At 44.4% G+C, this 25692-nt stretch overlaps 1 protein-coding gene across 1 annotated transcript in view; it reads left to right on the forward strand.

Annotated features, from left to right (window-relative positions):
- Positions 1 to 25692, forward strand: part of LOC137630696 (gamma-tubulin complex component 2-like) — a 250855-nt gene that overhangs the window by 38987 nt on the left and 186176 nt on the right. The window contains 1 exon segment of the mRNA XM_068362328.1: positions 10422 to 10586. Within this exon segment, the coding sequence (XP_068218429.1) occupies positions 10422 to 10586 (165 nt within the window).

Below are 25692 nucleotides of genomic sequence, written 5' to 3' on the forward strand. Positions count from 1 at the left end.
AGTTATGTTCAGAAGTCTTGTATCTCCACCATCCTCCCAGATGAGAGGACGTCTGAGCAAAAATGTTTGCAAAGTTATGTTTAGAAGTCCTGTATCTCCTCAATCCTTCCAGATGAGAGGAAGTTTGAGAAAAAATGTTTGCAAAGTTATGTTTAGAAGTACTCTATCTCTGCCATCCTCCCAGATGAGAGGAAGTCTGAGCAAAAATGTTTGCAAAGTTATGTTTAGAAGTACTCTATCTCTGCCATCCTTCCAGATCAGAGGAATTATCAGCAAAAATGTTTGCAAAGTTATGTTTAGAAGTACTGTATTGCCAACATCCTCCCAGATGAGGGGGAGTATGGGCAAAAATGAGAGGAAGTATGTGCAAAAATGTTAGCAAAGTTATGTTGAGAAGTACTGTACTCCCTGATCCTCCCAGATGAGGTGGAGTATGGGCAAAAATGTTTGCAAAGTTATGTTAAGAAGTACTGTATCTCCTCAATCCTTCCAGATGAGAGGAAGTTTGAGAAAAAAAATGTTTGCGAAGTTATGTTTAGAAGTACTGTATTTCCGCCATCCTCCCAGATGAGAGGAAGTATGGGCAAAAAAACGGATTTTGAAGCGAAGGGAAAAATCTATTTTTGAGTGAGATATCCATGTCGTCCTGATGGATGGTTCCTATTGATATCTTTCTAAGGGATATTTATATACAGTGATATTCCCAGTGAATTGACCTTAAGGTCTCCAGAATTCTAACTCCCGGCGCGAATATCCTTAAAATTTCTCTTAAGGATATCACACAATATCAGGGGACGCATATCTTGATACGACACATGGCAATCTTCACTCTGAATAGCGTTTTCGTTTCGAGGGGGAGGAGCATGGTGCTACAGATATAGTAGTTTCGGGAGGGATCTTTCCTAAGCCTTTTCTATGGAAAAGGAGGGCGGGTCCATCAGGACGACATGGCTATCTCACCCAAAAATAGATTTTTTGCTTCGCTTCAAAATCCAATTTTTGGGCTTAAGCCATGTCATCCTGATGTAAGTTTACCAGAGAATTACCAAAAAGTACTGTATCTGTGGATTTTCATAAGTGCCTTAACCTTGGGACAGTTTTTCTATGGTCATCCGGACCATTGAGACATATGACGTTACCGTTATATGTCATTACCACTAATCATGGACAATGTTAGGGCTTCCTGCCCCCTGCAGGGAAGAGTCTTACTAGACAGTAGAAAAGGGGTCTCAAGGTTTGCATATATTGTTGGAACAAACATAAGTATCAACTAGATATACAAAAGTCTCACAGTTTGTATATGTTGTTTGAACAATAAGTATCAACTATATTCAATGTTTGTAAGTATACAATAATATTATGTTTACTTAGGTAAACAAGCAAGAGAACTCTGGCTACTTTTAATGTGATAATTGTGGGGCGAACTAAGACGCAATTACACTTTAATAGACATTTATTTATGATAAATGAGTAAAATAAGAATAACAAGTATGATATATATTACAGGAATGATACATACAGTTTTAAACAGAAACATTTTCCACCTGAAAGGGAAGGAATGATTAGTGCCACTATGAAATTTGAAAATTTGATAAAATTTTGCAATATAATTTTCTGTGAACGTTGTATATTATCAACACTGTGTTCAAGTACACACGGCACAAGTGTTATCTGTATAATTCCACACCTGAGATTTTGAATAGTCTTTAGAGTGACACTCACTTAACCCTTTTACCCCCAAAGGACGTACTGGTACGTTTCACAAAAGCCATCCCTTTACCCCCATGGACGGACCGGTACGTCCTTGCAAAAAAATGCTATAAAATTTTTTTTTCATGTTTTTGATAATCTTTTGAGAAAATTCAGGCATTTTCCAAGAGAATGAGACCAACCTGACCTCTCTATGACAAAAATTAAGGCTGTTAGAGCAATTTAAAAAAAAATATACTGCAAAATGTGCTGGGAAAAAAATAACCCCCTGGGGGTTAAGGGTTGGAAATTTCCAAAGACCCTGGGGGTAAAAGGGTTAAAAGGTATTGGACTGGAAGGTGTCAACACCTTTTCACCCTACTTGATAGTCCCAATCAATTCACTGTTCATCACAGTACTAGACGACTGGTTTTAATACACTACCTGCCGCCACCACATAATGCTTCAGTTCATGCACTTGCTTCGCATAATGTTTGTAGAACACTCTGGATGGACTTCCATCCAGTATATGAGCGAAGACGCTCAAAGTCCATATACTGAAAAAAGTTAAGTGATGAAGCAATTTTCCTTGGATCATGACCTGCGGATGTACTGTCAGGATCCGCTCTGCGAATGAAGTAGGTGAGCTTCGCCCTCAGTTGTTTTAGGGATAAGTTTGATCCTGAAGTTTCTCCTTTCAAGAGCTGTCCTCCCCTGAAGTCTAAAGTTCTTTGAAGATAGACCTTTAGCCATTCTACTGGACACAGAGAGACATCTTCCTTTAGAGGGCAGATTCTCCAGTGGGTAGCTCGTTTTTGGCGAGAAAGGTTGGATCAGGAAAAAGATTCAGTTCTCCCACTTTTGTGAACTGAATATGGCCCTCGTTTCTGGATAGGGCCACTATTTCACTAACTCTAGCCCCTGAGGCTATAGGGAACAGGAAAATAACTTTTTGAGTTAGATCCTTAAGAGAATAATCTTCATTGTTCATGGTTGAAGCTTAATGTAGGACCTTGTCCAAGGACCATGAAATGGGCATCCGAGGAGCTGCAGGCCTAAGTTTAGCACATGCCTTTGGGATCTTGTTAAAGATTTTGTTCGTCAGGTCCACATGTAAAGCGTATAGAAGAGGTTTAGTCAGGGCTGACTTACACACAGTTATCGTGTTGACTGCCAGACCTTGTTCATGAAGGTGGATAAAGAAGGACAGACTAAAGTCTATTGAGATTTCCTCGGTCCTTTTGCTTTAATGAAAGCAACCCACTTTTTCCAAGACGATTCATATTGTCTTCTGGTTGACTTGGACTTGTATTCTTCTAAGAAGTCTATACTGCCTTTTGAGATCCCAAATCTTTTCTTAACCGCTAAGGCGAGAAAATCATGAGATGAAGGTTTTGGGTTCTCTGTGATGAAGCGAGGACAGTCTACTTCTGAACCTGTTGAGATAGTGCTGGGTTTGGTAGAGGGACCAGCCTCAGCTTCAGTTCCATTATCAGAGGGAACCAACTTGGGTTGGGAGTAACTAGAGCTGCCATTCCTCGGAAGGATCTCAGCCTGTTGAGAACCTTCAGCAGGAGGTTGGTCGGAGGGAACAGGTAAATCCGGGTCCATTTGTTCCAATCGAGGGACATGGCGTCCGTCGCCTTCGCTAGAGGGTCCTCGTATGGGGCTACATATCGAGGTAGTTTCTTGATGTCGCTCGTCGCGAAGAGGTCGATCTGCAGTTCCGGGACTTGTTGTAAGATGAAGGAGAAAGAGTCTGCGTCTAGGGACCATTCTGACCCTATCGGCTTGAGCTTGGATAGAGCGTCCGCCGTCGCATTGTGGAACCCTTGTAGGTGAACTGCTGATGAGTGCCATCTCTTCCTTTCCGCCAGACAGAAGATGGCCAATATCACCTGGCTGATATGGGGCGATCTCGAGCCTTGTCGGTTCAGACATCTCATTATCACTTCGCTGTCCAAGATCAGCCTGATGTGGGCTGATCTGCGAGGGGAGAGTTTCTCAACGTCAAGAGGACTGCCATGGCCTCCAAAATGTTGATGCGAAAGGTCTTGAACAGAGAAGACCAAGTCCCTTGGACTTTTTCCATTGATGGGAGTGACCTCCCCATCCTTCCGTCGAGGCATCCGTGTGGATGGTTATCGATGGTGGAGGTGGTTGTAAGGGTACAGTCCTCTTTAGGTTCTTGGCCTTCGACCATGGCTTGAGAAGTGATCGTAGTAAGGTCGGTATCGGTCTTTTTAGATCTCTTCGAGCGTTTGATGCGTATCTTCTCCAGACTCCTGACGCATCTTTCAGCTGTGCTCTTAGCACTGGGTCTGTCACTGCTACGAACTGGAGAGAGCCCAGTACTCTTTCCTGTTGGCGTCTTGAAATCCTGTCGGATTTCAGTAGTCTCTTGACAGACCCCGCAAAATCTCTCCTCTTCCCTGGGGAATGAAGAGGTGGTGTAACTTCAAGTTCCAATGGATTCCCAGCCATTGAAACTCCTGAGCTGGAAAGAGTCGGGACTTCTTGAAGTTGATCTTGAATCCTAGATGTTCCAGGAACTGGATCACTTTCTTGGATGCTTGCAGACAAGCCGTCCTGGATGCTGCCCACACCAGCCAGTTGTCGAGGTACGCTGCTACCTGAACACCTTCTAGGCGTAGTTGTTGAACGACTGTGTCTGCAAGTTTCGTGAAGATCCTTGGGGCTTTGTTTAGTCCGAAGGGCATGGCTCTGAAGACTTACTTTTTCTTCTGTAGCTTGAATCCTAGGTAGGTAGGGAGGGGGTGGTTAACTGGAATATGCAAGTAAGCATCTGCCAGGTCTATTGAGACTGTGTACGCCCCTTTTGGTAACAGGGTCCTTATGTGCTGAAGGGTTAACATCCTGAACTTGCTGTTCTCGATGAACTTGTTGAGTGGCGACAAGTCCAGAATGACTCTGAGTTTGTCCGAGTCCTTCTTTGGAACACAAATCAGCCTTCCCTGGAATTTGATGGATTATGCCCTCCTTATTACCCATTTGCTCAATAGTTCTAGGGTATATTCTTCCAATGAGGGGGTGGAGTGTTGGAAGAATTGAGGAAGAGATGGTGGAGGCTTGCTCCAGCTCCATCCAAGTCCGTTCTTGATTAGGCTGTGGGCCCAAGGATCGGAGGTCGAACGATCCTGAAATTATTTGAGCCTCCCCCCTACCTGAAGCATCTCATTGCTTCGGTTGTCCGGAGGATTTACCTCCCTGACCGCGTCCTTCCTTACCTCGTGAGGGGTGTCTTGAGGAGCCCCGTCTGGAGCCTCTACCTTTAGGACGAAAGGTAGTGGTCTGCCTCTCGAACCCTGGGTTGAATGCTGATGACTGGGCAACTAGCTATTGAGGCACCACCTGGAATGTGGTTTGTGGATGGGCAACCACTTGGGGCATCGCAGTCATGGTGACTGTGGGATGTTGTTGGGCAGGCCGAGGGGGTATTCTGGGTTTCTTGGTCTTCCTTTTAGGCTGGGGACCCACATCCGAGGAAGACTTACGCTTAGACGAAATGCCCCACTTGTGGAGAAGGTTCCTATTCTCCGTGGCGGCTTTATCGACTACCTCCCTGACCACTTCATTTGGGAAGAGGTCTTTACCCCAGATATTGGAAGCTATCAGCTTCCTGGGTTTGTGTTTCACTGTTGTTGCAGCGAACATGAACTCTCTACATGCTCTCCTGGCCTTCATAAAGGTGTACAGGTCCTTTACCAAGGTGGCCATGTGCATTTTGGCCATGACCACGTTCATGTTTGGGGTGTTCTTTAGGCCTGCACACATCTCCATGCAGTTCTGTAGGGATAGGGATGCTGCCAGTCTCTCCTTCGTCTCTTGCTCCCTACGCAAGAGAAAGTCTGACAGTTTTGGGAGATTCTTGCTGAACTGTCGTCCCGCGATATCTGCATCTAATTTCCCTACTGAGAACGTTAGGTGGACTTCTTTCCATTCCTTATCCTCCATGGACAGGGCTAACAAAAGAAGTCTACACTCCTCCAGTGTACGACATGGTTTGCCTGCCTCCACTGCCTTGGCAACGGCTTTAAAAGCCTTCGATGTAAAGGGGAAGGCTATTGAAGCAGGAGCAAGAAAGGTAGGATGCTTCTTGCTCAGGGCGGACACTTTAGAGTTTGTGTAGCCCACCTTCTTCAGGCTGCTCGACAAGAGAGTCTGTGCCTTGTCGTGGTCGAATACCATGACCTCCTTGGGTTCCGTCTCCTCTTTCGACGCTGGCTCCTGCTTCAGTCGGATGAAGCAGTCTTGGTAAGCATTAAAGCTTGGCCAGAACTGGATGTCATTTAAGGGGACGGCTCCCATCTTCTCCCGATATGTAGAGTTTGCCGTTGGTGATTGGCATAAACTCTGCATACCTCGAGGGAATGGTTTCGGACTCTGGATCGTCTATATGACCCTCGGGAGGCGGTGAGTCGAGCTTCACGGAGCTCTCTCTCAAGTTTCGCTTCCCTAGCTTCGCCTTGCTTGCGAATGCTCTCCATTAGGGCTGTCAGATGGGCCTGATGGAGGGGCAGAAGAGGAAGATGTTGAGGGTAACGGCTCTGGTGCCGGCAGAGATGGAAGGGACTCCGACTCGACATCATTATCTTCTTCCGGAGGTAGAGTAGACTCCTCCTCGGGATCATCCTTCAGTAGATCCTTTTCCGTGTCCGTAGACATTTCAGACATCCTTTCCTCCTGGTGGATGTCCATGCCTTGCAACGCCTCACTGATATCCGTCTCGATGGCAATCTGGACGCAGGAAGGTCTGGGTTGTGCTTGGGGTACGACAGCTTCGCTACCCGCTTTCGGGAACAGCAAGTCGTGCATCCTTTCATTAGGCAGGTACGGTCCAGTAGAGTTCTTCTGGAACCCATCGTACCCATCTGCGCAGCTCTGCTCGTACCGCATCCCTCGACTCCGTTGACTTGGGGTTGTTGAAACCTTTGGTCACCAAGGTCCGGCAGATATTGCAGTCTTGGGGGTCCCAGTACCGCAGGGTTTCGGTAGTCATGGTGCCGGGGGCATGAGACCTGCACGCTTTGTGACCACAGAAGTCCTTATTCCTGTGGTTGCAGAAGATCACATCGCACTTCATTTAGTCCTCCTGTAAAGAAAGGAAAATTAAATGAGTATGCAGTTGTTTATCTCACATGATAAGCAAATTATGCAAAATATTAATATTAATATTAATATTTTAACCATAATAGCTTAGGATAGTCAAGCTAGAAGGGAAATAGGAAAGACACATACTGTACTTGTGATTCCTGTCTAGCCAATTGCTGTGACCTCCCCCAAAATTAAAGTTATAGAGTTTCCATATCCAGGCAAACTCAAAGAGAAGGGTTCTAACCTCTAGGGATAGAATAAGTGTATACTAATACTGACCCTTCTTAAGTTCTTTAATATTGTGGGGTAAGTTGTTAACTGATTAACTATCAGTGTATTGAAGGAAATCTTTTCTTTCAATATAGGATTGGTCTCGACAATAAACTGTGCAAGGATACACAAGGTATGTTGGAAAATAACTACTGTACAATATATACTATAGTTTTCTGTCTACAGTATATACTATACTGCAAATATACTGGCTACTGTATAATCTTAAACTGCAGTCCAGCCGGCATGTTGCCGGCTAGGCTAGCACCTGACGGCACAGTCCGGCCGACATGACGCCGGCTGGGTAGTACCGGCTGAGTTATTACCTGACGGCACCGGTCCATGCCGGCTGGGTTAGTACCTGGCGGCACTAACTGACAGAGAGAGAGAAAGCATGGAGTGAAGGGCTGCCTTATTGCAATGTATGTTTACAATAAAATAAGGATGTAAGTGCTTAACCTTACTGCCTTCCTCCAGAATGAGGGTTCAAATGGAAGGGGAGAATGCATCATTCAAGTTTCCACCCACCACAAGGTCCTTTGCCGGTTGCTGCCGGTTTCAGGGATGGGGATGGCAGTCCAAGGGAGGACTGAAGAACGCTCAACAGTAGAAGGGTCTCCCACCGGCAGCCGTCACAGCCGGCACAACCTTTCCCGGAGCCTTGTGACCATACAGCTGCTTATGTAGGAGCCCGGCCGGCACCACAATCTACCTGGTAAGCGGTGAGATTGTAGAACGACGGTCACAGGATTGCGATAGCTCAGCCATTGCTAAAAGACTGAGAGAGGCAGGGAAAAGGGTCCTGTATTAAGTGTAGAAAAAGGTGGCAGGATTGCCGCCATCTCTACACGAGGGTGAAACCTTGTTTGAGTATCGGTGCAATCCTAGGTGGCAGAAGAATATCTATTCTTCAGCCTAGGGTCTGCCGAAACAGGACTAGTCTTCTAGACCGCAGGGGAGAAGGTGGCGGCATCATACTACCACTTCAAGTGTGGCCTAGGGAGGCTTAGCCTCCTATGTCGGCAGCTCTAAGCCGGCAGGGGTCGCTCTACTGCTCGGCCGCTGGCAGAAAGACTGAATACTCTGAGGTTCTGTCGAGAACCCAAGCCAGGATACTCCCTGTCGAGGGTGGGAGACAGAAAACCCTAGCCTAGTCAAGCCGGAGTGAACTACTCTATGGCAAGACCAAGATAGGGTTGTCGCCTATGGCGGCACTCAGAGGGAAGGAGGGATTACCCTTAAATCTCCACAGGAGACGAGTATCGAGTTATATAACTAATTCTAGGAGATATACTATCTCCCGTTGAATTGATAAAACGATACACTAGGGTAAACGGGGATAATGTATGAAAGTGTACTAAAGCGCATAGGCTAGGTAGCGGGGCGAGATCTTGGTTACCAAAATCGCCGAAACTCTAACGTATACGATCGACATAAGGAAGGAAGAGGAAATTTGTATGCATAAATATATCTCTACTAGTATAATTTTGCCTAAATAGCTTTCATAATTTATTAACGCTATTATAACCGGGAATGTCGTTCTGCTAACTAAATAACACATGCATATCGAACTACAACGCCCATGGCGCCTCCAGTGACCGGCCAAGCTCCATAACACATTAAATTACACTAATTTCACTGTGTAGCAGGAGCTAAAAATTATACACTGTAAAGAATAAATACTCAACTTTCCAGAGGCAGAAGAAGCTGGAGATTGCATTATAATTCCTCTCAATAACGATCAAAAATGTTAGATAAACAGGGAAAACCCCCATGCGAAATCGTTACAGAAATAGGAATGGGCGCCATCTTGGATACTTGTAGTAGTACGGGAGGAAGGGTAACCTTGATAACGGCTCCCTTTCTGTTTCGCCACTCTTCCCCCTCGGAACGAAAACGCTATTCGGGGTGAAGATTGCTTTGTGTCATATCAAGATATGCGTCCCCTGATATTGTGCGATATCCTTAAGAGAAATTTTAAAGATATTCGTGCCGGGAGTTAGAATTCTGGAGACCTAAAGGTCAATTCTCTGGGAATATCACTGCAGCCAAATATCCCTTAGAAAGCTACCAATAGGAACCGTTCATCAGGACGACATGGCTTGAGCCCAAAAATGTTTGCAAAGTTATGTTTAGAAGTACTGTACTCCCCGATACGCCCAGGTGAAGGGGAGTATGGACAAAAATGTTTGCAAAGTTATGTTTAGAAGTACTGTAACTCCTCCATCCTGCCAGATGAGAGGGAGTATGGGGAAAATTGTTTGCAAAGTTATGTTTAGAAGTGCTGTATCTCCTCTATCCTCCCAGATGAGAGGGAGTATGGGGAAAAATGTTTGCAAAGTTATGTTTAGATGTGCTGTATCTCCTCTATCCTCCCAGATGAGAGGGAGTATGGGCAAAAATGTTTGCAAAGTTATGTTTAGAAGTACTGTATCTCCTCTGTCCTCCCAGATGAGATGAAGTACAGTATGGGCAAAAATGTTTGTAAACCCATTTCTTTTAAATGATTATACATTCACACATCATATCCTATACACTGATGTAGGTTCTTTTATGACCCTCTACCAGTCACCTGGTAGGGACCTAGCCTAACATCTGTGAAATTTTTATACATGTTGTTAAGAGGCTGACAGTAGTCATCACTTCAGCCTCTTTTACAAGACCAAGTGCCTTGACATCCCAAGAAAGCAAACAAGCTACTTTGTTTTTATGGTTTTCTTCCCTCCTATGGGAACAAATTTCAATTTTTTAAAGTACTGTACAGTGATTTGTATTTTTCCTAACTATGGACCTGAGTCCTTCAAGTTATACTTACTTCCTTCCTCAACCACCTTGCAAGTTCTAGGTCTAAGATCAAAGTGAGAGCTTTGCTAACTGTCAGGTAGTCTGGTCTTATTCTTCACCCGCCAAGCAACTACCATCGTGTCGATAGTAGTTTAAACGGCTGTTCCGGCTTCCCTGAAATCATACTCCTATTAAAGGTCTCGTTTGTATAATTAGGAAAAATACAAATTACTTTATAAATTTAAGATTTTTCGTAGCTATATAAATCTGAGTGCTAAAAATTAGATTTCCCACCTCAACCACCCCTCGCAGACATTACTGTAGTGGCTCTTCAGTGACAGGCAGGTAGGTGGAGCTTCCCCATTGCTCCAATTTTCATTACCCAATTACTTTGTTAATGATTCAGTGGCCATTCCAGCTTTGCTGAAGACACATTACTATTTTAAAGGTCTCAGGTTTGTATAGCTAGAAAGAATGCAAATTACTTTTAAAATCTGTTATATTTTAAGTACAGTTTTACTCTATAAGTGTGAATTCTAATATTGCTTGGTTTGCTGTTATAGGATAAATCCAACGGTTGCAGAAAGTTATACAGAAAATTTAAAGGCTTCTATTCATAGATTTGATAATACGCAAGCATCAGCATCAAGTGCAGTGAAGATTTTGGCAGACAAGTCTAGTAGCCGAAAGGCCTTTGTGAATAAATATGAGGAACTTAAAAGTCGCAAGTGAGTACTTTGCACTTAAGCATGTCTGAATGTTCATTGGTAGATTTCCGTTAATATTTTTGTTACATCTTTCAGCCAATATTTTGAAGAAAAGTTAATTTTGAAAAGAGCTTTTAAAGAGCTTCTTGTATGTATCATCCTTGGCAATTACACTTGCTATTTTCAATTAGAATTTTCTTTTTTCATTGCCTGTGATTGCTATTGTATATCGATATCATTTAAGGTCCCTAGACTAGAATTAAAATTTTTTTAGTTATTTGTGTATGTTATATGAGATTCTTCATGATTCTGTTGATCCTTTGCTTTCAGATCTTCCCAAATGTACCCTCCTTTGTGTAAATAGTACTATAGTCAATTTTTTTTTAGCGAGTCATATTTGCACCGACTTGCAGGGGTGCCCTTTTAGCTCGGAAAATAACAGCTGATTGGTTGGAAGTATTTTTGTCCGAATACCCTCATTTTTTTCAAATGATTACCAAGTAATGTGAATCGAAACTTATTTTTTTAAATATTTAACTTAGCCGGTGAATATATAATAGCTGAGCCTCCGGCGGCTCGACAGAAAAAACACACAAAAACTCGCGAGCGATCGCTATGAAGGTTGCGGGTGTGCCCACTAGCGCCAACTATCGGCCAGATACCGCATATACATGTAAACAGACTCAATTTTTTCTCTGTCGGCCTTAACGACAAGACGTATCAATACTCGCTGTATAACCTGGAGTTTTCTCAACATATTTGGTGAAGTACTTCCTTTTGGTTTGAGCTTTCGCAGTGCAGGTGTTTTATCTTCAACTTAAATCTTGAACTCGTTTTTGGATAGATTTAATTTTTGATGACTTTGGATTGTTTTTTGGACTTTCTTTGACTTTTAAATGGCCGACCCTTCCCTTAGTACGGAAGTGTGTTTTAGGCTTTTAGCAATTATCTTATCACGTTATAAATTAATTATAGATTTTCCTCTATATATTTTATATCTCGACCGCCTTTATTAGGCCTCTTCGATTAGCTTTCCATTTATAATAAACATCAAGATAAATTTTAATGATTTGTTTATATGCGACCTTTCCTATTCCTCCTCTAATCCGAGAGTAGGCGGTCCTAACTTGGAAACCGAAGTTAAACAACGTTGAGCCCTTTCAATCGTAAATAACTTTTACAGAGCAAATGATTTAAAACTTATTAAATGAATATTTTTAGTAGATATTTTATGAAAGATTTTCTTTGAATAGTCTTCGTACTGTTTCAAAGATGAACTAACGTTTAGTTTATTTATGCTACGCAGTTTGCGCTCTATCGTTACGATAGAGAGAGAGAGAGAATCACGGTTTCACTTTGCAGAAAGAGTAAATCGATTCTGACGTTTTGTTCATTCTTCTTTCAAACTTAAATGTTTTAAATACTATTTTAAAGGAACTTGTTAATTGAAAAACCTTTCAGTTTTTTTTCCTTTGGTCAAATAACCTGTTTATTGACGAAAGATAAGTGGGCTCTTCTCTTCGGTGCGAAATCAAGAGAGAGAGAGAGAGAGAGAGAGAGAGAGAGAGAGAGAGAGAGAGAGAGAGAGAGAGAGAGAGAGAGAGAGAGAGAGAGAGAGGAAGAGAGAACGTTCCGATCTTTATTCTCGTCCCAAGCGAGTAACGTTGTTCTCGAGTCAGTTTTTTACTCTCGTCCCTAGTCTCTGTACGGGGAGTAAGGATAAAACGTTTTTAGTTTTTATTCTCGTCCCAAGGCACTGTACGGTGAGAGATTGAAAACGTAGTTTTGAATGAACTAGTGTTTAGTCTCCTTCCCAGCCACTGATCTTTTTATCTTAATATATGTTTACTGTTTTTTGCTTGTATTAATGTGCTTACATTATACGACTGATTTCGCAATTATAACCTTTTGATGATGGTAGAATTGCGTGCTTCAGGTAGAAATCAGTTTTATTCATACCTAATGTGAATTGTTGAAAAATTCGATTTCAGTGAAGTAAGTGCAAAACAAAATCGTAGTGATAAAGTGATAATTGCGCAAAGTGTTATCAGTGTTGCGACCGAGGGTTCGTCTGTTCGTGCCTGTCGTTCGAGACCTCTTGCAAGCTCCCAAGCCCAGGGGAGAAGTAATGTCGTACGACTTATGGGTTCGAGAGGACTTGATCAGCGAACAGACGTTCCCTCTATGGTTTCAGGCGTGTCTCATCAACACCGCCCCTACCATAAGACGAGCGAGACGATTTTCTCCTCGTCATCCAAAGGCTTTTCGCATAAGAAACCGTGGAACAAGGTTTCGAGACCCTTTAAGCGAAAGTCAGTCCTTTCAGGACAGGTCCAGCGTCCTGATTTTAACCATTAGGACAGCTCTGACCCTATGCAGTCATCGGAAGACTGCTCGCCGCCTAAACAAAAGCGTAACACAGGCTCCGAGAGTCTTTTTTTGTAGGCGGGTTTTGCAGTCACAGACGTTACCCTCGTCTCTTACCGCAACCATTCCCGTTGATCCTAAATGGGTTGTACGGCAAGACATGCAGAATAAGCTTGCCTCTCTTATGGAGGACTATTCTGTTGAGCAGGTTCACGATGATCCTCGCCGCTTAGCTGATCGAGATCTTGGCCGTCAGCCGCCCAAACGAGCCTTTGCTCGTCCTGTTGACATTGACGTTACAAAGTCACGTCAATCGTGTTTTGTAGAGCCTCACTCGATGCAGTCCCGTGTTGACTCTCAGCCGCTTGTGGACGTTCAGCCGCTGCCGCTTGCTCTTGTTGACGTTCAGGACGTTCACCAACCAGCATAGTTGACTTGTTTTGACGTTGAGCGTCAAGCACCGCAGTCAAGAGTTGTTTTGACTGCTCAGTCTAAGCAGTCAAGGCAGTCTCGAGTTGACGTCGAACGTCCTCCCGCACCTGTTGTTGTTACTGGTCAGTCCTTTAAGCAGTTACATGACATAGCGTCCTTGACTTATACTGTTGCTCCTTTGCGTGTGGACTCTACTTGTCAAGCATTGCCACCACGGCAGGTCTCTCCCTTGCTTGAGACTCGGCTATTGTCGGACAAGGTTCCTTCAGATGAGGAAGTTGCTGATCCCCCTCCTACTGATATTCGCTTGAGGACTCTGTCAGACGGAGAGGAGCCTAAAGCTGCTCAGCCCTCTATGGACTTTAAATAAATCATGCTGATTTTTAAGGATCTTTGTCCGGATCTTTTTGTAACTGCTGCTCCTCGTTCGCCTAAACGTCAGAGTTTACACTAGGCCTAGCTACTTCGAAGCCGTTGTTTTATAAGCTAGTGCTCTCTCGCTCTTCTAAGAGAGCTTTACGTTTGCTAGGCGACTGGTTAATCACCAGGAGGAGTTTGGGGGAGACAGCCTTTGCTTTCCCTACTTTTAAGCTGGCTTATAGAGCGAGAGTCTGATATGACACGGGAGAAGTTCTCGGCTTGGGAGTTCCTGCCTCTGCCCAGATAGACTTCTCAAACCTCATAGACTCTCCCTGGCGCCTGGCCTTGAGACGCTCCAAGATTTTATGGTCGACTTCAGAGCTAGACCATCTCCTGTTAGGAGTTTTTTCGAGCGTTTGAAGTTTTGCTGTACAATTATGTCATGCATAAACTAGGCTTTCAGGGATGGCTCCAATGATCTGACAGCCACGTTCTCTGCAGGAACAAGTCCCTCAGGGATGGCTCCAATGATCTGGCAGCCATGTTCACTGCAGGAGTACGTAAGAGGCAAGTGCGCTCAATGTGTTCATTGTCAAGACAAACTTCACGATGAAGTCTACCAGGCTGTCTTGACAGCATTAATGGAAGGCGACTGGATGGTCTCTCTCAACCTTCAGGAGGCATACTTCCACATTCCTATACACCCGGATTCCCAACCGTTTCTGAGGTTTGTTTACAGGAATGTGGGGTACCAGTTTCGAGCCCTGTGCTTTGGCCTCAGTCCTGCTCTTCTCGTGTTTACGAGGCTCATGAGGAATGTGGCAAAATCCCCCCATCTATCGGGGATCCGAGCCTCCCTGTACTTGGACGACTGGCTTCTCAGAGCATCGTCCAGTCTTCGCTGTCTGCAGGATCTACATTGGACGTTGAGTCTGGCCAGGGAGTTGGGACTTGTGGTCAACCTAAAAGTCCCAACTGATCCCATCCCAGATTATTCTATATTTGGGGATGGAGATTCGCAGTCCAGTTTTTTCGGGCTTTTCCGTCTGCCACCCGAATAGAACAAGCCCTGCTCGAAGTCCAACTAATGCTGAAAAGAGAACGTTTGTTCAGTCAGGAGTTGGAACAGTCTCGTAAGGACTCTCTCATCCCTGGAGCAGTTTGTCTCACTAGGGAGACTACACCTTCTGCCTCTCCGGTTCCATCTAGCCTCTCACTGGAACTAGGACAAGACGTTAGAGACGGTATCATTCCCAGTCTCCGAACCAGTAAAGGCATGCCTGAATTGGTGGGACAGCAATATCAGTCTGAGAGAGGGACTATCCCTAGCAGTCAAGAACCCAAACCACGTGTTCTCAGACGCGTCGGATTTGCGTTGGGGTGCGACCCTGGACGGTCGGGAATACTCGGGTCTGTGGACCTCAAGTCAGAAGAGCATGCACATCAACGGCAAGGAGCTATTAGCAGTCCACTTGGCCTTGATAATATTCGAAAGCTTCTTCGAAACTAAGTGGTAGAGGTCAACTCAGACAACACCACAGCTTTGGCGTACATCTCCAAGCAAGGAGGCACACACTCCTTCACGCTGCTCGAGATCGCAAGGGACCTTCTCTTATGGTCAAGAAATCGAGGCATCTCCCTGTTGACGAGATTCATCCAGGGGGACTTGAACGTCTTGACAGACTGTCTCAGTCGGAGGGGTCAGGTGATACCCACGGAATGGACCCTCCACAAGGACGTGGGCAAGAGTCTTTGGGCTACTTGGGGTCAACCCACCATAGACCTCTTTGCCTCCTCGTTGACCAAAAGGTTACCAATCTATTGCTCTTCAGTCCTAGATACAGAAGCAATCCACATAGATGCGTTTCTACTGGATTGGTCTCTTCTGGACTTATATGCATTCCCACCTTTCAAGATAGTCAACAAGGTACGGCAGAATTTCGCCTCTCACGAAGGGACAAGGTTGGCGTTGGTTGCTACCCTCTGGCCCGCGAGAGAGTGGTTCACCGAGGTACTTCAATGGCTGGTAGACTTTCCAAGAAGTCTTCCTCTAAGGGTAGATCTGTTACGTCAGCCCCACGTAAAGAATGTCCATCAAAGCCTCCCCGCTCTTCGTCTGACTTCCTTCAGACTATCGAAAGACTCTCAAGAGCTCGAGGCTTTTCGAAGGAGGCAGCCAGTGCGATTGCAAGAGCGAGGAGAGCTTCTACCATTAGAGTATACCAGTCAAAGTGGGAAGTCTTTCGAGACTGGTGCAAGTCAGCATCTGTGTCCTCGTCCAGTACCTCTGTAGCCCAAATCGCAGATTTTCTTTTACATCTGAGAAAGGTTCGCTCCCTTTCAGCTCCCACGATTAAGGGCTACAGGAGCATGTTGGCTTCGGTCTTTCGACATAGAGGCTTAGATCTTTCCAACAATAAAGATCTCCAAGATCTCTTTAAGTCTTTCGAGACCTCTAAGGAACGTCGTTTGGCAACTCCTGGATGGAACTTAGACGTGGTCCTAAGGTTCCTCATGTCAGACAGGTTTGAGCCATTTCATTCAGCCTCCCTGAAGGATCTCACCCTCAAGACACTTTTCCTAGTGTGCTTGGCTTCGGCTAAAAGGGTCAGTGAACTTCATGCCTTCAGTAAGAACATCGGCTTTTCTACAGAAAAAGCCACTTGTTCACTTCAACTTGGTTTCCTGGCCAAAAATGAACTGCCTTCTCGTCCTTGGCCTAAATCTTTTGATATTCCTTGCTTATCAGAGATCGTAGGCAACGAACTGGAAAGAGTATTATGTCCTGTTAGAGCTCTTAAGTTTTATTTAGCTAGTACTAAGTCATTACGAGGTAAATCTGAGGCATTATGGTGCTCAGTTAAGAAACCATCATTGCCTATGTCAAAGAATGCTTTGTCATATTTTATCAGATTTTTAATACGAGAAGCTCATTCTCACTTGAATGAGAAAGACCGATGTTTGCTTAAGGTTAAGACGCACGAAGTTAGAGCTATAGCAACCTCCGTGGCCTTCAAGCAAAATAAATCTCTGCAAAGTATTATGGACGCGACTTTTTGGAGAAGCAAGTCAGTGTTCGCGTCATTTTACTTAAAAGATGTCCAGACTCTTTACGAGGACTGCTACACACTGGGTCCATTCGTTGCAGCGAGTGCAGTAGTGGGTGAGGGTTCTACCACTACATTACCCTAATTCCAATATCCTTTTTAATCTGTCTCTTGAAATGTTTTTAATATTGTTTTTTGGGTTGTACGGAAGGCTAAGAAGCCTTTCGCATCCTGGTTGATTTGGCGGGTGGTCAAAGTCATTTCTTGAGAGCGCCCAGATTAGGGGTTTGATGAGGTCCTGTTGTATGGGTTGCAGCCCTTAATACTTCAGCTCCTGGGAGTCTTCCAGCATCCTAAGAGGATCGCTGGGATTCATGAGGAAGACAGACTAATAAGGCAGAGTAATCGTCTAAGTCAACTTCCTTACCAGGTACCTTTATATATTTGGGTTTTGTTATGATATAACTGTCAAAAACTCTAAGCATATACGCTGTAAACTTAATTAACTCTGGTCTCTACCCACCACCATGGGTGTGAATCAGCTATTATATATTCACCGGCTAAGTTAAATATTTAAAAATGATATTTTAATTATAAAATAAATTTTTGAATATACTTACCTGGTGAATATATAAATTAAAGGCCCCCCCTTCCTCCCCGATAGAGACCCAGTGGGATGAGAAAAATTGGGTCTGTTTACATGTATATGCGGTATCTGGCCGATAGTTGGCGCTAGTGGGCACACCCGCAACCTTCATAGCGATCGCTCGCGAGTTTTTGTGTGTTTTTTCTGTCGAGCCGCCGGAGGCTCAGCTATTATATATTCACCGGGTAAGTATATTAAAAAATTTATTTTATAATTAAAATATCATATTAATCTAAATTTCTCCCTTAGATATAGGTTTTGTCAATAAATAATGTTAAATAAATAGATATATAATAAAGTATCGTGATGGTAAATCTAAATTTAATAACAACACCTGCCGAAGTCAACGACTGGAGCTTGTTTTCGTATGCACGCTGCATAATTTTGTTACTTTTCACATATTTCAACACAAATTGGGACAAATTACACCAAGAATAAGAAAAAAAAAATGTTATTATAAACTTACTTTGAATACCAGAATCTACTAAAAACGTGGTATTGATAAAACTAACTATTGGTGAAAATAGCGGTTATGTAAAAGCAAGACTCACTAGAGCGGGTCCTGGGTAAAACGAGCATTCTACTGTCAAACACCAAAGAGAGAATGGAAGGGAGATTGTAACTCGGCGGTGAAATTATGAATTCGTTTAATTTTAATTTTTATGCAATTTATGCAACACTACAGTACCCTCAACCGAAAATATTGCCATCAATAAAATCTAAAATGTTGCAAAAAAAAATAGTAAACCCTTTCTATACGGACTTCCATCATAAGCCTATGATGTAAGTCATATAAAAAACGAATTTTGAGCAAAGCGAAAAATCTATTTTTGGGTGAGATAGGCATGTCGTCCTGATGGAAGTTCCTTTAGGTAGCTTTCTAAGGGATATTTGCTACAGTGATACTCCCCAGAGAATTAACCATAGGTTTCCAGAATTCTAACTCCTGGCGCAAGTATCCTTAATATAGCAATCTTCAACCTGAATAGATTACCTCTTTGAGGGGGAAGAGTGGCGAATGAAAGGGGAGCCGTTATCAAGGTATCCGGTGGACCTCCTCTCCCTACTACTTCGGCTCATCATTCCGAACTTTCATTTAAGCTGGAATAGCCGCAGATAGAGTAGTTTTGGGGTGGGGTCATTTAAGAAAGAAAGAAGGGTGGGTCCATCAGGACGACATGGCTATCTCACCCAAAAATAGATTTGTTCCGTAACTGAAATACAAACCACGCTATTTATTAGGGGTTATACTTTCGGCGGAGCTGAAATGAAGAGCCATTAAAATTTAGCGAGGGTTAACTACCCACACCGCTAGTTAGCTCGGGTAGGGGGGGTTAGCTTGCTACCACTCCCGTTCACACACCTGTGATTTAGCCTCTTTACTTTTGGCTCGGATCGAGAGCGGTTGTTTCCTCTCTCCCTCCTCGCGTATTCTGGACTGCCATTAATTTTTGTCTTTAACTTACTTTTTCTTATACTTGTATATACTGTATATGAAAACATTCTTAATGTTTATGTATATATATGTGTATAGAAATATGATAAGTTTCCTTTTCAGTGTTTGTGCTGTGTGTGTGATACACATACGACAACGACACTAGCGTAGATTAGCAAGGCCAGCACAGTTCCACTTCGTGTCGTGGGGAACGACCTCTCCCTCTCTGGTCCATCGGTCTTCCCGTCGTCATATAACCGTTAACTAGGCTCCCCTGCTTGTCTTCGCCTGGACCCTCTTCATTCACTATTGTCTTCGCCTTTTCCTTTTTCCTAGGGGAAAAATTGAATTCTGAGCGAAGAGAATGTGGCCTCTCAAAGATTAACTACGGTCTTTCTCTTCTTGAGGTCGTTCACCTTTACAACAATAGTGTACTTTTGCGGAAGCTCCTTTCCCATGGGCGGGTTGGGTTGCTCTTCCGATTGTTTGTCCCTTCGGAGGATCAGTGGTTCTCACTATTAGTGAATATTCTTAGCTGATTTGAATAATTGTAATTATGTTTTTATTACAGTTACTCCGCTTCCCCCTTCTCCCGTGGATGTCGACTGGGGAAGGAAGGGCGCAATACTTAATTTTATGTTGTTCCCTCGGCGTGCCTCTTCGGAGTTCCTCCCTAGGGTATTTGTTAAATAATTAATTTTATTGTCGGCGCAATACTTATTTTATGTTGTTCCCTCAGGGTTCCTCTTCGGAGTTCCTCCCTAGGGAATTTCTGTTAATTTTATTTTTTCCCAGTTAACTATGCAGTTTTTCTTCGTTCGACTAAGAGTACCAATGAAGCTGAGCTGTTCTGTTCATGTCTGGGGAATTTGCTGTCACTGCCGTCCCTCAGAGGACGTCGTCATGGGCGTCATCCCTTCTCTTAGAAGTACTCCTGTGACAACATGACCAGCACTTCAGATCATCTTAGAACACTTAAAGAAGGTTCGCCTCCAGGGGTTGGACAACTTCCTTTCCGAGGGAGGTTTCCTCCCCAGGTGTGAGGTTGTTTCTCCCTTCAGAGGGAGAACTTCCCACATCTTAATAAATTCATCGTCTCAGACTGCTGTTGCTGCCTTCGCCAAGACTTCTCTCCCCCCTTGCTGAGTTTCTCTTCCTTCAGGGGCGGAGCACGGTCTTGGCAAGTCTCTTCTACGAAGTGCTTACCTCTCTCGTTCGCGAGAAAGGCCACTCCTCTTCGGAGGATCGCTACTGTTAAAGGTCAGCTTGCTGATCCGCCGTTCCTCAATGGGCGTCATCATGGGCGTCTTCTAGTCTATTCTACGAAGTGTTCACCTCTCTCGTTCGCGAGAGAGGCAACTCATAGAGACTCCTCTTCGGAGGATCGCTACTGTTAAGGTCAGCTTGCTGATCCACCGGCCCTCATGGGCGTCATCACGGGTGTCTTCAAGTCTCTTCTACGAAGTATTCACCTCTTTCGTTCGCAAGAGAGGTCACACATAGAGACACCTCTTCGGAGGATCAAGCTGATCTACCAGCGCAACCTTGCGCTGCAACTTAGTCCGTGGGCTTCGGTCCTGGACTCTAACGCGGACCTTGTTACGGTCCTCATCGGTGGATGCTCGCCCTTCCAAAGGGCACGTCCCAGTTCCTGATCGTCCTGCCAGCTGACCTACCGATCGACCAGCGCAACCTTGCGCTGCAACGTAGTCCTTTGGACTTCAGCCCTGGACTCTAACGCGGGCCTTTTTACGGTCCCCATCGGTGGATGCTCGCCCTTCTAAAGGGCACATCCTAGTTCCTGATCGTCCTGCCAGCTGACCTACCGATCTACCAGCGCAACCTTGCGCTGCAACATAGTCCTTTGGACTTCGGTCCTGGACTCTAACACGGACCTTTTTATGGTCCCCATCGGTGGATGCTCGCCCTTCCAAAGGGCACATCCCATTTCCTGATCGTCCTGCCACTGGTCGTCCTGCCAGCTGACCTGCTAACCTAATAGCGCTACCTTTGCGCGCGCGCCAACAGTCTCCTGTGCGTGCACTCGCCGACAGTCTCCCGTGCGCGCCCCCTCCGACAGTCTTCCGCACAAGCCCTCCGACAGTTTCGCGCGCGCGATGGCCAATGCTCTTGCGTGCATGCGCCATAGTATTGCGCGCGCGGGCGCCGATGGTTTCCCGCTACCATTTGGGGCACTGTGGTCATGGTCATATTTGGAGGTTGTGCAGGCCTGCGTGGTTTGTTTATCTTCCTGTTTTTAGGTTAGGGACCAGCGTCTGAGGATGATTTCCTCTTGGAAGACATGCCCCACTTCTGGAGAAGGTTCCTATTCTCCGTGGCAGCTTTGGCAATGACCTCCTGAATCACATCTTGTGGGAAGAGGTCCTTACCCCAGATACATGAAGTGATCAGCTTCCTGGGTTCATGTTTGACCGTTGCTGCGGCAAACACATGCTCTCTATAGGCCCTCCTGGATCTAACGAAGGCATACAAATCCTTAATAAGGGTACCCATGTAAGTCTTGGCTAAGACCATGTACATGTCTTGGGTATCGGAAAGGCCTGCACACATTTCCATGCAGTTCTGAAGAGACAAAGAAGCGGCTAGTCTCTCTTTTGTCTCCTGTTCCCTTCTCAAAAGATGCTCTGGCAGTTTTGGAAGGTTCTCATTGAACTACTGACCTGCTATATCCGGATCCAGTTTAGAGGAGGAGAAGGTTAGATGAACCTCGTTCCACTCCTTCTCGCAGGTAGGCATGGCTAGAGATAATGGTCTGCATTCCTCTGGCACTGGGCATGGTTTGCCCGCATCGACTGCTTTTATCACGCAGTCAAGAGCTTTCGCTGAAAAGGGGAAAGCTCTGGAGGAAGGAGCAATGAAGGTAGGATGCCTCTTGCACAAAGCTGAAACTTTGGAGTTGGTGTAACGGGCTCCCTTTAGGGTCTTGGACAGGAGAGCCTGTGCCTTGTCATGCTCGAAGACCATGACTTCTTTCGGTTCCGCCTCCTCACGAGATGCTGGTTCATTCCGCAATCTCGCGTAACAATCTGGGTATGCCGAAAGGCTAGGCCAGAATTGGAGATCTTCAAGAGGTTTGGCTCCCAACTTCTCGGAGATGTAAAGCTTCTCATCCATCATGGGCATATGCTCCGTGTACCTCCAGGGGTTGGTTTCGGAGCATTGAGGTAAGTCAGAGATCTTAAGAGGCTTAGGAAAGCCCCTGAAAACGCCAGGGCATTTCACTTCTCTTACCTCTTTCTTCTTCTCTTTGAGATCTTGCTTAATCTCCTGTTGTTCCTTATGAAACACTGCCATCATCTGTTGAATTGACTCTAGGAGCGCTTCGCTCCTGGCTATCAGCGGATTAGGATGGGGAGTTGGGGCTGAAGTTGTCGGCACAGGTTAGTATGCCGTCACGGAAAACTGAGGGTCTTCAGTTACCGTTGACACGGATCCTTCTTCCTCCGTAGGTGGTTGAACCACATCTTCTTTAGGGTCTTCTTGTAGAAGGTCCTTTTCGGTGTTGGTATACATCTCCGACATCCGTTCCTGATGGATGTCCATGCCTTCCAGTACCTTATTGATGTCAGCATCCACCGTCAGTTGGATGAAGGGAGGCTTGACCTTTACCTGGGGCATAACCGCGTCGGATTGGGCCTTAGGGAACAGAAGGCACCTCATAGCTTCATTAGGTAGGTAAGGTCCCGGAGAGTTCTTTTGGAACCCTCTTACCCACCTCCGAAGAGTTTCTCTTGCTGTATCCCTTGACTCTGTAGTCTCAGGGATATCTTCACCAAATCCCTCGGTTATCAGAGCCGAGCAGATGGCGCAACCGTTTGGGTCCCAATACTTCAGGGTTTCAGTTACGATGGAGCAGGGGGAATGAGACCTGCACATCGTATGCCCACAAAAGTCCTTACTCTTGTGGTTGCAGAACACGACTGCACACTTCACCTTTGGCTCCACCTGTAAGGAAAGAAAGGGTGAAATGAGTATAGGGTTATTTATCATCATCAAGTATGGGGTGTTCGATGTCGAACGGCCGTGGCCCTCTGCACAAAACTTCTCCATTCATTCCGGTCTTGAGCTTTCCTTTCCAACTCCACCATCGTTAGCCCACACATCTCCATGATATTGTCACTCAATCTAGTTTTAGGCCTTCCTCTCGTTCTTGTACCATAGACTGTCCACTTAGTAGCGTTCTTTCCAGAGTATTGTGTTTCCGAACCTGGTGTCCAATGAAAGTTAGTTTTCTTTCATCCAAAATGTCAAGTAATCTTTTTTCGATATTGATCTTTTGTAGAACTTCCACGTTAGTCTTTTTCTCAATCCAGCTTATCCTAAGGACTCTTCTGTAACACCATTGTTCAAAAATTTCTAATCTTTTCCGATCTGTAGCTTTTAAAACCCAACATTCTGAGCCGTATGATGCGATGGGGAAAACAAGTGATTTGAGAAGCCGCTTTTTTGTGTTTAGAGTGATATGTCTGTCTTTCCACACATTGCTTAGTGCGATGGTTGCATTCTTTGCCATACCAATTCTTCTTTTGATCTCTTGGGAGTCGTCCCCATTATTGGTGAAAGTTGCTCCAAGGTAAGTAAATTCAGTGACATCTAGGGCAACTCCGTCTAGTAAGATTTCTTGATCAGACGGGGCTTTTTGACACTTCATGACCTTTGTTTTCTAAGCATTTAGGTACAGTCCCACTTTTTCACTCGGCTTTTACTTTTGATACTAATGTTTGGAGGTCCTCCATACTTCCAGCGATTAAAACCACATCGTCGGCATATCTTAGATTAGTGATCTTTTGTCCTCCAACAGTTATGCCTCCTTCGTAGTCTTCAAGCGCATTTCTCATTATGGTTTCCGAGTAGATGTTAAAGAGGTGGGGAGAAACAATGCATCCTTGTCTGACACCTTGTCCGATGTTAAACCAATCCGTTAGGCCATAAGATGTTCGCACTGCTGCTTTCTGTTGATTGTACAGTGCTTTCAGAAGTGAGATGACATGAGGTGGAAAACCCATAGAGTACATGTCGTTCCATAAGATGTCATGTGCAACTGTATCAAAGGCTTTAGTGTAGTCAATAAAAAAAAGGAATACGTCGATTCCTCGTTCTCTGTTTTTTTTCAAGGATCATCTTGAGATTTATGATTTGGTCTCTGGTGCCTTTCCCAGGACGGAATCCTGCTTATTCGTCAGCGATTTCTTCGTTCAGTTTGTTTGCCATTCTCTTAGCCATGATTTTCAAAAGAATTTTGCTACTGTCCTATTATTGCTGCATTTGAGGGTGTCACCTTTCTTAGGGATGGGGACAAAGACTGACTCCCCCCAATCGTCTGGCCATTTGTTTTCGATCCAGATTTTTTTGCAGAGCCTGTGGTAGAATATCTCGACGTTCTCACCTCCATTCTTTATCATTTCGGCTGTGACCTGATCGTTTCCTGGACTCTTTTCAAGTTTGAGTTCTTTGATAGCTTCTCTAATCTCATCGATCAGAGGAGGTGGTTCTGGTTCTGAAGACACTTGCCCGTATGGGACTGGTGTTACAATGGATTCATTTCTTTTGTAGAGATTTGTGCAGTTTTCTTTCCATCTGTCTTTGACTTCCTCTCTGTCACAAAGGATTAAGTCATCTTCATCTTTGATGGTGTCAACAGATGGTTTGAATTTCTTGGTGAGGTTTTTCACACCATTGTACGTTTCTTTTGTAGAGTTGTTAATGGAATTTACTTCAATCCTTTGGCATTGTTTTTGTATTAACTTTTCCTTGTCTTTCCGCATCATCCGTTGAATTTTGGAGTTCTGTTGTCTGTAAATTGTTTCCTCAACAGGATCATTGATCCCTTTTGCTTTGAGTTGCCTTCTAAGCTCAACTTCTTTTATGGTTTCTTCCGATATCCATTGATTCCTTTTGTTGGTTTTCTTGGTAATGGTTTCTCCTGCAACTTTTAGAAAGATATCCTTTCCTTCGTTCCACAGTTCGTTTGGGGTTTTTTCGTCTTCACATTGTAAAAGAGCCTCAAAGCTATTTGAAATTTTAACAGAATAATTGTTATCAAGGGTTTTGTAGTCAAAGTGAATTGGTTGAGGTGGTTGTGTCAATTTCTTAAGTTGTAGTTTGATCTCGGCAGCCAGGAGTTGGTGGTCGCTATTACAGTCTGCTCCAGGTCTAGTTTTAACATTTTTACACAACTTTTCCATTTTTGGTTCAAGATGATATAGTCAATTTGGTTGCAGGTTTTCATGTCTGGAGACATCCAAGTGTAGAGATGGCGAGGATTGTGTTCAAACATTGTGTTTGTAATCAGCATGTTGTTGGCACTACAAAATTCTATGAGTCTCTCTCCACGTTCGTTTTGCTCTCCTAGTCCAAAGCGGCCAGAAGTTTTGTTAGGTGTCGAGTTCTTGCCTACTTTGGCATTCATATCTCCCATAATTACCTGCAAATCACGATTTGGTATGGAGTCTATAGTTTCTTGGAGGCTGTCATAGAAGCTATTTATTTCGTCCTCATTCGCTGTGCTAGTTGGAGCATAGCACTGAACAATAGTAATGTTATGTGGTTTTGCTTGGATTCTTAAATTTAGAATTCGGTCGCTGATTGGGCTGTAGCCAATTAGAGCTTTAGATGCTTCTTTTCCTAGGATTACAGCAACTCCATGGCTGTATCCATCTTCTTTACCAGAAAAGATGACATGATGATTTCCATCTGTTTTGAAGCTACCAAGTCCGTTCCAGTTAGTTTCAGCTAATCCAAGAATTTGGAGGCCATAGTTATTCATTTCGTTGCAAACAGTGTTTAATTTGCCTTTTTCTTTGAGTTTCCTAACATTCC

The sequence above is a fragment of the Palaemon carinicauda genome, chromosome 38, assembly GCF_036898095.1.
Source record: "Palaemon carinicauda isolate YSFRI2023 chromosome 38, ASM3689809v2, whole genome shotgun sequence".
Lineage (NCBI taxonomy): Eukaryota > Metazoa > Arthropoda > Malacostraca > Decapoda > Palaemonidae > Palaemon > Palaemon carinicauda.